We start from the raw sequence: 12,246 nt of genomic DNA, 5'->3' as shown, positions 1-12,246 counted from the left end.
CAGGAAGAGAAAAGACACTCCTTGGAAGATATCTCAAGCAAAACTCTGTGCTAGAGCCCAAATAATACAAAACTGGACCAAAATCCATCCACCGGACTCCCTGTGAGCTGAGCTCTGCTCCAGCTTGTGCTAGGAACAGCTGTGCTTCAACACTGCTCTCAACATGAATTACATGAATTCAGAGTTCTCCGATAGCCTTGGAACAGAACCACCACCATGCATTTTACACTATTTTGAAGCAAAGAGGTTTAATAAAGTAGATGGCTCAAGATTAAAGACAAAGCAATAGAGAGAAATGAGGATGTCATAGGAAAGAATTCATTACACGTGTAGGAGTGGAAAGGCAAGACTCTTGAGATACGTTATCAGTTCAGTGAGGTTTCATTCCAGCAAAGAGACTTGCAGGAGATAAACTTGGAAGGCAGCATTTCAGATGCTCAGTCTAGGGTCTACAAAAATGTCTGACAGCACATTCTCCTTATCACAAGGAAAAAAAGAAGGATCCTTCTTCTCTGATGAAATGTAAACTAAACTGGAGGTTCTGCAGCACACTCCTGTGCTTAGCCCAAGCCTGACCGCAGAGCCAAGGGGAGTTCCTACAATGTTGCTGTAAGTCCTTCTCAAAAACAACCAAGGATGTGAATGATTTGAATCTTCAGGATTGAAAGCAGGGCAAACTTCCGGGAAAGGGAATGTCTTGGCGGAAGCGAAAATGGATGGTGATGTGACAGCACTGTAGGGATTTAGGCAGATGGTAGACTGCATAAGTAAGTTTAAAGTAAATTAAACAGTCATTCAAAGAAGAGAAACAATGCAGACCTACATTTACACGCACGGGTTCAGCCAAAATGTAAATTCTATGCAAATGTCCTGAAGTGAGTGGATGATGTATTGAAATCCAGCTGCCAGAACTAGCTCCCATGACCACCGGTCTCCAATAATTGACCCATTTCCATGGGCCACCAGGGCCCAGCCACAGCATAAATCTAAGCTGTAACTTTCCACCATCAAGACAAATCAATATAAGATGAGGAGACAGAGCTTAAAAGGAAGGCCTGTCCACACAGCTCTTAAATGCGATTTCAGGAGTCCTTCCAAGCAACGAGTCCTTCCAGCAACAGCCCAATCAGTTACCAACAACCCTGTCCAACTTAACACAGCTCCTCCTATGCCAGCTGGCAGTTTATCTACCGGCACAACCATGTTCATGCACCAGGACACAGTCTAGCTGTGAGCCATTTGTGCACCCACGAACAAAACTGGAGCTCTCTCACCCTGCCTGTTTGAAGACAGGGATTTTCTAAACATTTTTGGCAGAATATCTTCCAAAATCTGCACAGAGTTCAATGTCCAGGAAAAAAACCCAAACAAACAAAACAAACAAAAAAAAAAAAAAACCCAACCAACCAACCAAACAAAAAAAAACCAAACAAAAAAAAAAAAAACCCACAAAGGAAATCCTTGCAACATGGGGAACAATCTGGCTGCGGAAAGACAGCCTGCCCTGCCACTGGTGACTCCCAGATGGGGAAATACAGGCTGTCATGGTTTGTGAGTGAGTTCACAGGGCCATGAGCTGCTTTTGGAGGTGACCGTGCCACTGCAGCTGGTCGTAAAAGATTCACACATTCACTATTCTTACAACAAGCCGCTGAGGAAGAAATATTCCTATTTAGGAATGGAGGCAGCAAAAAAAGGGGCATGTCCATGGATACTCAGGGAAGTCCCAGGAGGAGAAACAGATGCTCATTTCCAGACCCATGAAAATGAAGTGGGAAGCACATGTTGCCACTGTTCTTTTTCTTTAAGCTACATATAATTATTTAAAACTCTTGTGCTGCATGCCCCTACATTTCAATATGGAACCAGGGAAAATGGAAAGGTTTCACTGACTTCTGCTTTCTGAAATGGACTATGCTTTGAAAAACTGAAATGAAGAAAAACGCACAATGGATTCTTTCTGCTGTGGAAAACAATGCTGTGGAAACTGCTCCTGAGCACCAAGATCATGTGCCCACAACACCATGCTTCCTCTTTGAAAACACTTCCAAGCATCCTCATGCTTGCATTGTTTTGACTTCAGTAACTCAGACAGTAATTGCAGTTCTATTCAATTCCTCAGCAGGGCTTGTGTTGTAGGAATACTACATGACTGCAAATGCCAAAGATACCATTCCAAGCTCTGAATTAAGGGTTGGTGATGAAACTCATTTAGTAGCAATACACCAAAAGTTTATCAAAATAGTTACTGTGCTCCAGCTGTGTGCAGCAGCGCAGTGGCGTTGTCAGGGAGGGGATACAGCTCTTCTGGTTTTCAGGACTCTCTGTGAACCTGCTCCACCCTGCTCGTGACCTCCTAACTACCTACTCTGCCTGGTGACTGCACTCCTCCAGGCTTCCACTCCTGCCTGGGGATGTGGGCCAGGGCTGCTTCCACTGCCCTCTCATCCTTACATCCTCCCAAAGCATCCTCCACAATACATTTTGCTTTTTGTTTTATCCAGTAACTACGCTGCGGGAAGGCTTCTTCAAGACTTCAAAAAAACCCCACTTTAAAAGCATAATACTGGGGAAGTTCTCTCTGATTTCTCTGGGCTTCAGTAGTTTGAGGGAGGCAAGCTGTTCAAAGACCAGAGGAAGCCAAGAGGCTTTGAAAGGCAAAATACCTCATAGGAGGTGCTAATGTGCTGAAGACATTAATAGCTGAAGAACTGAAAGAACTGCTTTCAGATTCATACATATCCTGAGGTTATCCCATGTGCTGCAGAATAAGCCAACTTGCTCATGAACCATTCCCCATACTGCCTATTCAGTATAGCAGGTACTTCATTCACAACCCTCAGTGCTGTGGAGGAAAAATGCCTAAAAACATACAAATTGAATAAAAACCCATTATTGCTTCAGGCTTGTATCTGTAGAGCTCCTGAAATATTCTCCAAGGCATGACCTACCCCATACATCTGTGGGATGCAGCTGCTAGTGTTGACATTTTCCTTCAGCACCCCGGAATTATTTTTTTGTCACAGAAAAACTTATTTTATGCAATAGATCCCAACATTTTGGTTTCCATCCTGCCCCAGCCAAGTTTCAACTCTCTATAGTTCAGATTTCCCCACAAGAGGGAGTCAGGGACATGCAGCCCACGCCACTTCATGGAATTAGTTAGCAAGGGGCTTGAGGTGGGAAGGCAAGAGATGGACACCAGCACATAGGACAGAAGAGGCAGAAGCAGAGGCTGGAAAGAAAGACAGTGGTGAAAGCCCTGCAGCAGCCATGGCCTGGAGAGGAATCCCCATAAGCCACTGAAGCTAGCTGCAAAGTGTCTGTCCTACATACCTGGGTATCCATGGCAAAGGAGACACTTCGGAGATTATGTGAACAACAGACCAGAACATGATTAGGCTGTGTGGGCTGCCTGACCTTGTGGATTGTGGAGGACTGAGGGCGTTTACTAATCAACTTCTGCTAGAAGTACAGCATATTCCAGGGGTAGAATTTGTTACCAGGGCTTTTAAATGTGCCGGTGACAACCCACACATCACAAGCCTTGGTAGAACTGTTCTGATGATCATTCACTCTCACTGCTAAGTTGTGCTGTATTTCAAGCCTGGATTTGCTTAGGCTCAAATGCGCTACACCATTATCAGTTCAACTGAGTAGCCTATCATTGAACATCTGTTCCCCATGTAGGCAATTTACTGAAAGCTCCCTTCCCACAAGCACCTCTTTGATAAGTAAAGCGGGGTTCCTCAGATCATTGTCTGTGAACCCAGTGTTTTCATCTTCCTTGTGGCTGTCCTCTGAGTATTCACCAATTCATCACCATCCATCCTGAACAGAGGGCATCACCACAGGATACAACACTTCATAAGCTGCTGTTGCCATGCCAAAGACATGCAGTCCATACTCCATCTTCCAGTTCCCGTGCTCACACATCACCCTTTTGGCCACATTGCACAGGAAGGGGATGTTCAGTTGATTAATCCATCAAAAGGGCAAAACTCTTTTCCAAGCTGATGCTTCCCACACTGGGCTCCTCTCACTGCCAGCATGGTTCTATGCTGGCCCAATAGTGGATTTTGTTTTGCCTGCTCCCTGCCCACCAAGTGATCCAGACAGCTGCCAGCAACTACCCTCATTATTCAATACTCCCTGCAGTCTCCAAGCCGTCCAAAAAAACTTTCAATCCTACTTGTATGTTTTCTTCCTGATGATTGACAGAAGTATTAAACAGCAGAGTCAGAACATGACACTGCAAGAACCAGACACACCTGTCAGTAACAAGTCTCAATTTACTGCTGCATTTAATTAGTTTGGCTGAACAGCTTTTAAACCATTACACATATGCTGTGATTTTATTATACTAACAGACTAGCATCCATAGTTACACCTTTACCATCAAACTCCTAATCTCGTAAGAAACTGACACTGAGAGATCTCAACAGGACCTTTGTTGCATAAATTGATGACAAGTCACATTAAATAAAAGATTAAAAGCTAACTAAATAAATTCAGTTCTTTAAAATATTATATTCCTAGGACCAACACCACACTGGCAGGCATAATTATCTGAGCTACTAATGGTGGCTCAAGAGAAAAGACATAATTTAAAAACCAAATAAATATATAGCATGTTAACAGCAACAAGCGTTCCCACTGATGAACATTTTTCACACAAGCACTAGTAAGTGAAGGAAGCTCCTTCACAGAGATGAAAGCATTGCTGTCAAATGCAAGGGCTCCTCATGCAGAACTCAGCCCCACTGCAGCATGATGTGCTCAGGACTCTGGTAAAGGGCATGGAAGACAGTTACTAGATCACACACAAAAACACAGTTCCTGCAAGGGCAGGATCTCATCTCCCCAAGAGAGGATACATCAGATATTAACTCATATACTATAGCTGATGTTAGCCAAACACATTAGTTGCACAAGAATAAGGAATGCAACATTTTTTTCTATCAGAAGCAAGAGAGAAATTTATGTTTGTGATGATGTTGCTAAGCCATTAGAGAAAAAGAGCATTCAATTCTTCATGTGTTTCTCAGATGAGGCCATACAGTAAATCGCTTTCCCTCCTCTCCCATATCTTATTACAATGATTAATGTCATCTAAGGAACTTTACATTGGACCTGGCAAGATCAGCTACGTTTTAAAGATTTCCACAGCAATCAACATTCTCCATTTGTTGAGCTGATTCTGTGGCCTTTACTAGATCACTGGCTTATATTTAATGGTGCCAAATAGGGAGATAACAGCATTCTTTAGTACCGAATTTCACTAAACAAGAACTGGAGGACTCACTGCTAAAAAGCAGCATTATCTTACATTTGCCTTACAGAAGAGAAAAGCAGAAGCTGTGGAGGATCTTCCAAAGTTCCCCCGGAAAAACAATGGCAAACACAAAATCTAGTGCTGTCTACCATGGAAAAAAAAAAAAAACCCCTAAGATGCTGCCATCCTGTTAAGGCTTGTATTTCTTGACCAGCTGTGCCCACCAAACATGAAGGAAAGCCATTCCAGGATAGTTCCTTTACATATCCAGAACCTTTTAAATGTCAGGGTTGCAGCTACAAGCACACCACCACCATCCAACAGCAGCAATTGTTTTTAAAGCAATGATGCTAAACACCAGCCTGCTTGCCAGCGACACTCCTCCATGGAAGCTGCCCAAGTCGGTTAAGTACCACATGCTGGGCAAATAAATGCCAAGTGTCAGACAGATGATAAATCATAAAGGGCCATGGAAATCTTACGCCATTTCAGAAAAGGCATGTTGTTACCCAAGAATTGTCTGTTTCCACTCAGGGGGCACGCTGACCCTGACAGATGGGCAAGATATCTCCAATACATCATAAACCTGTAAAGCTTTTAGTAAGAGGAGCCTCGGGATGCCACCTAGAGAAGCTGATAGTGGTGTTCTTCCCAAGGAAGATGTCTGCAGATACAGAGATAATATAACCAGCACTGCACAATCTGAACCTGTTTCATAGCAATCAGCCTTCAAGAGCACCCTGCTCCACCCAAGCTTTCAGCATCAATAAAGCCACTTCTCACTCTCAGGTACTCTAGCTCCAAAGATCCTCTGAAATCAAGTGTGTCTGGGAAATTGTATTTACACGACTGTGCTGCACTCGACATGTAAAACTGTTTGGAGGACAGTTCTCTTCTGCAGATGTCTGGTTTTCAGGCTTTCCAGCAGACTCAGGAATGTGTTATCAAAAACAGCAACACTCCCTCAAAAACAGGCTGTGAAGTGTATGTACTCAAAAAGCAACCAAAACTTTACTGTTCTGAATAAAACACACAGCTTGGTCTAAACTACTTACTGATAAATCAAGGCATAACAGATATTGAAGTTCCACTTAGCAGCTATGCAAATCTCAACTATTAGCATTTAGACATCTGACAGACAGATGCCACAGAAAGAGTCAGTACTTCTGCCCTCAAGGAAAAGTGGGTTTAAGCCCTTTTATTACAGAAACTTCAGTCAAGTCTGATTGAGAGACTTTGATTACTAACTCTGGATTTAAGGGGGAAACCCCCTTAGTCTTTGATCAAACCCAGAAAATAACTCGCGGACTTCGTGAGAGACTTTCTGTTAACTAAATTTAACCAAATTTTAGCACACAAAGAACCTAGAGGATTGGAGATTTAGGGGAAAATACCAGCAGAAAAATTGTATTAGATGAAAAACTAAAAGCATCATAATTTAAAGAGGCATTTTAAAATAATTTTCTGTTTTATTGAGATTTGTTTGAGAAGAGACTTCAGAACAGGAGGCTTTATGGCAGAGGTTATAGCCACACAAAAAAGAACAACAATCTGTGGAATGCATCACGCAGCTTCATCTTCACAAATCTGGGAGTGCTGATACTGTAGAGTGAATCCAACCTGCAGTTTCATGACTATGTCACATGTTTCAGACAAGGGACAATAGAGTTTTCGTCAAACTCAGCTCTCTAAACTGCAAAGTTTCCCATACTTAGGAAAAGCAGTTACTATATGGAACACCAGAAGAGACTGCCATGGTCAGTCTCCTAATTATCTGCTATGGAATTACTCCTATCCACCAAGCCCCACCTTGGGACCTTACAGTACAGAATGACAAAGGCAAACTTCAGTACTTCTTACGAACAGCAACACACAAATAGTGAGCTCCAGGGCTCAGTGACACCTGCCTGGGGCTCTGCAAACCACCCTGCTTTCCCCTAAGGCCACAGGAGCTGCTGCACCACTGGAAGAACATTAACAAGGACCAGTCCCTCGCTGCCCACAGCCTGCCCCAGGGCACTCAAAGGGTTTTCTCAGACATCCATGCTTGTCTTCAATTTTAGTACTATCAGTTTTAGAGTCACTGCAAACCTGACAATGGCTAAACCTGAGACAATGAAATGAAGCAATATAAAGAGGCATGCCTGGCTTTAAGATTAGCTCAAAGAGCCTTTTGGAAAGCCTATAACAAGCTGAAGAGAGTTAATTTGTAAGGAAATGTCACTACTGAAAAGATGATATGCCTCACTGCTGTGACAGAAGCAATTCTTGCCATCAGTTTCACAAGCCTTGATTTAAACCAGTCAAACCAAACACTTGCCTATGCAAAGTAATATGACTTATAATAGCATAAAGACAGAAAGACAAGCTTTGAAGTGAGAAAATATTAATCTGGTAATGTGTCCTGGGTTCCTGTGATGTGTGAGTTCTTATACCTAAGCACTTGCATACTGTAAAATCTTCATTTCACTTAACAAGACTGCTACAATATACTCAAACTGGACAGCAGAAAAGATGTTTCTCTGAATCAAATGACATTCTTTTTCCTATTTCTTTCTCCCCAAGAAACAGTTTTTATGTCCCTGCAAGTGTTCCTGTAAACCAGTCTCAGCTACACAGGAGGCTGGCTGGAAAGATATGCAGGTGGAAGAAAAGGAAGGGTTAAGTAAATAATTTTCCAACAGTCTTCCCCACAGCGTGAGTTTTCCACCTGGGAGGTCTAACATAAGGGTCAACATTTTCGGCTCTAGGTCTTTACACTAAACAAACAAGTAGTTTTTAAAGGGTTTGTGCAATCCCACTCCCAAGTAGAGCAGAAGGGAACTGCAGGTGCTTGCTTTTGATAAAATCCACGCAGGCACCTTTTGCTTTTATGGCCATAAACTTTAAGCCTTCTAGACTCTCCATCTGTTAGCTGCTCTTCCCTACTCTCCAAAAGCTAGAGGGTGAAAGGCAGCAAAGTCTATTGTAACAGGCTAGCATAGTAAATAGTGTTATAATAAAGCATGGGGGGAAAAACCCTCCCAAAAAGTCAAGCTCATCAACAAATTTTAGCATATTCTGCTTGTGTTAAATCTTTTAACTATGATCTTGTCTTGCAAAAACTCATGAAAGTTTACCACATGATCTACCGTCACAAGCTCAAAAATACTGCAAACCCTGAAAAAGCACATCACTTGCAACTCTCAAGCAACAGGGCATAGTTTTGTAAGACTGATTTAGTTAACATTTTCTTGATTTTCAATCCAAGAGTACTGACAGGCCTCAGGCCCATCTTACCCAGCTGAGAAATTGATGTCTTTTCTATTTGTTACAGAGGTTTTAATACAGTGACATTTATGAGTTCCTTCAATAGTAGCTCATAATATCTGCCTATCCAAGTATTTCACCATAAGGAACAGTCAGAAGAAGTTTTAACCCATTAAACTCAGAGAACAAATTTAAACTTCCTGGCTTTGGTTGCTTGTGGATACTGTGATTTGGTCTTTGTTTAAATTATTTATCTCCGCAAGTGGGCTTTTTGCCATTTAAGAGACACATTCACTTTACTACAGCAAGATGCGGTCTCTTTGTTACTAACAGCAAAATTTACTGGAGAACACTCTGTATCAGGAATTAGATATTATACAGGCATCTTAGGCCCATAAGTACTAGATGAACTTGGACCCTCCCCAAAGGCAAACCAGCACACCAGATCCAACAAGGCAATGCTGAGAAAAGCATGACTCTGCCCTGAGTCAGCTCTGATCCAGCAGTCTTAGCAATTGGGACTCTATGCCACAGAAACTGGGCTCTCCTAGTCTTGAACTGATTCTGGAAGCAGCACAGCCACATTCACAGAGCTTAGGCCAGAGGATTAGGCCCTGCCAGCACCAAGCTGGCTCCAAATGAAGCCATTTGCACATGCTGGATGGCTTACATGTAAACTAGGACAAAGCCACCCACAGGTAACTAAGGGCTGACTAACTTGGACAGAGCAGAACTGGCTCATGTTAACTCACTCATGACTAAAACATCACATTCAATTCCACAGTAATTGTAGCAAATAGACCAAACAATTCATTAGTGTGAACTCACCTTGGACTTGACCTGGAGACGACTGACGGTTTTTCCTGGCATTTATTGCCAGCACATCCTCACTAAACTGCTCAGTCAACAAGTGTCCAGCTGCTGTATCTGTGCTGGCAGGATATCTGCCTCGTTTTTTATGTTTCCTCCTCCACATATCCTCCTCATCCTTTTCATCAGACCCAGAGGACTTCTGCAGACCTGCACAGTGTGTCAGGCTGTTCGATACTCTCCCACCCAGGGCATCACTCATATTTAACAAGTCAGATGCAGCTCCATGCTGATGTACATAAAAGTCATTGTCCACCTCCAAGTCTCCTTCTAGACTAACAAAGGCATTTTTTTTATGAGGACATCTGTTCTGAGCGAGCTGGGGTTTATCATTCTCAAATTCTCCAGGCATGGTCTGTTCCAGGTGAGATGTTCCGACCGGTGAATAGCTGTGCACATTCAACCCATTCCTGGCTGGATTATCCTCCTCCAGGCCTCTCCTCAAGGGCAGGTCCAGATCCGAGCTGGGCTCATCTTCTAGCTGCATCTTCTCTGAAATGTGATTCAAATATGACCGGAACCGGCCACTGTGGTGCTTTTGCACAAGCCTCATGTAAGCATTCTTCTGGGGAGCAGCAGGCTTGCTCAATCCCTCCTTGGCAGCTTGGGCAGCAGTAGTACTTCTCACATACTCCAGCTGATCCATAGTGCAGTAAAAGGCCCAAACTTCAGAGTTATATATAGACACAGGGGAAAAAAGGGTTATTTTCTTGAAACAAAGTGTCAAATAACTGATTACGCCAAAAGAGGCAAAAAATGTACTATATAAGAATGTATTGACCTTTACAGAAATTCTGGGTAGATAAAGTCGTTCCACTGGGGGGAAGGGGCTTCCCGATGTACCTGCACCAAATCCCTGTCAGTGACAGGGAGCCCATAAGCCATACCTGCCCATATGCCACACAAAACAGCGATCTCTGTCCTGAGGCTGACACCTCAAATACAAGGGATTCCTTTAATCGGCTCTTCCTTGCCTTTGAAAAAGCCAGGTAAATTACAGCAGTGACTGACAGATTGTATCAGATGCATCAGTTTAGCAGTTATCAGAAGTAAAATCTTGTCGTGTTCAATCTGGAGTCTTCAAAATAAATGCATCCTTACTGAAGTGCTTCAATATTGCTGTAAAAAGCATGTGTTGCCCGTTAGCTCCCTCTCACAGTGGCTGACACTTTTGGATTATATGGGACATTTGTTTCAAATACCAAGAATAACCATTTCATTTAGTCTTTTTAGCCTTAAACGCACTCTCAGTGTGATGGAAATAAAATAAATTCCCTAGCACAAGTACCTACCTTATAAGAGCTCGTAATTCTTATTAACTGAGATACACTGGCTGTTGCTCCATTCAGTGCCAGTTTCTGTAGACTGTACTATGCCTCTACCTTTGCTGCACAAGTGTGGAACTTAAGTAGATGAAGCATCTTTCAATTCTTTTTCAGCTGCTCTCACTTCTAAGTTTTTGGAGCAAAACAACCTAGTAAATTGTCCTCAGCTACTATTAAGGTAAATTATAGGTATAGACAGGACATAGCAATGATTTTTGCTGTATGTAACATCAAAGAGGAATGTAAAAATTTATTGATAAAGGAGCCCAGTGCAAATGCTATCTTCTGTGGGTTTTCATAAAAACGTCTCTTTTTTCCTTCAGAACATGTTTGAAGCAGAAGAGCTGACTTTCACCCCAGCTGGTATGTTGAGCACTTCAGGGCTCACTAGCATCTCTCTTATGCCAGAACTGAGGGGCACTGGACTCAAAGCTAAAATAGAGGATATTGTCCTTTCTCTTCAATTCTGTAAGCACAGGGGTGTTGGCAGGACAGAATACAAAGCTCAGCAGAAGTGAAATTTATATTCCCCTCCCTACTCCCAGCATCCCTGGAATTTCTCATCATCCTCTCCAACTCTCTTCTCCCTTTTGCAGCAGTTGCACAGAGGATAAGGACACAGGCAGTTTCTTCCATGCACACACTGCCAGGGAAAAGGGCACCATCCAGCAGGGACCAAGGACTGCAGAACCAACTCCTCCTCAGAGTGCCTGCTCTGGCCCTTTCAGAGAAACAACACGTGTCGCAGCAAGATTTACTTATGTACTTGAGCAAGGATGTGAACAGGCTTCACAATACAAAGTGAAAATTTAAAATCCCTGAATAAATAAATAGGAAAAAAATCTTTGTGTGGTTTGTGATTCTTGTTCCTAAGATTTTCCATTGGTGCTGGTCAATAACTAAACTTTTTTTAATAGACTAACCTGCTACAGAGCTATTACAAAGCCCTCACATGGGTAGGTCTACCATAAGCTTTCTTCTAATGTCACCTTTTCCCACTGCCAATTCAACAGAAGTAGGTAACATTTATAAAAGCCAGCAGGACTACTCCAAACACTGCTTCCAGGATACAGGACTTTGACATCTTTACTTACAAGTAAAGAATAAACATTCATACCTCACCTCCACCATAATTTCTGCAATTTTAATCACATTAGCAGTTGGCAACTGTTGCACAGACGAAAATCAGAGACTTAGAAGCCTCCATGTATTACAATTTCATTATTAGTCTTCCATGGGCAACCAGGAATTGACATTCTGCTTCCTAACAGTGGGGAGCAGAGGGAAGGCAGAAATGAGTGTGAGGTTGGGTGCAAGGTACATCTGCCCTGCCTGGCTCCTGCTCAAAGGACAGCACTGCGGGCAACTGTAAAGCCAAGAAGGAGGCACGCAGGGCAGATGCTGGCGTAGCTGGGCCCAGAATGAAACCTGGTCTTGTCATTTTCACCCAGCTGTTTACGCAGAGCCATCCTCATCCTCACACCATCCTCACACCGCGTCGCCGCTCTGGACACGGCGCTCGGGAGT

The 12,246-nt window shown here is 43.0% G+C and overlaps 1 protein-coding gene across 1 annotated transcript in view; it reads right to left on the bottom strand.

Annotated features, from left to right (window-relative positions):
• The window catches only part of LOC104407757, a gene marked incomplete at its 3' end in the record, with an annotated part of 57,507 nt that extends 47,467 nt beyond the window's left edge, over nucleotides 1-10,040 (bottom strand). Inside the window, exon 1 of the mRNA XM_010017128.1 lies at nucleotides 9,353-10,040. Within this exon, the coding sequence (XP_010015430.1) occupies nucleotides 9,353-10,040 (688 nt within the window). The remainder of the gene's footprint in view (nucleotides 1-9,352) is intronic.
• Nucleotides 10,041-12,246: the final 2,206 nt, after the last annotated feature.

Source organism: Nestor notabilis, unplaced genomic scaffold, assembly GCF_000696875.1.
Source record: "Nestor notabilis isolate BGI_N333 unplaced genomic scaffold, ASM69687v1 scaffold2286, whole genome shotgun sequence".
Classification (NCBI taxonomy): Eukaryota; Metazoa; Chordata; class Aves; order Psittaciformes; family Psittacidae; genus Nestor; species Nestor notabilis.
The sequence above is the reverse complement of the archived record's forward strand: the minus strand, read 5'-3'. Positions and strand labels throughout refer to the sequence as shown.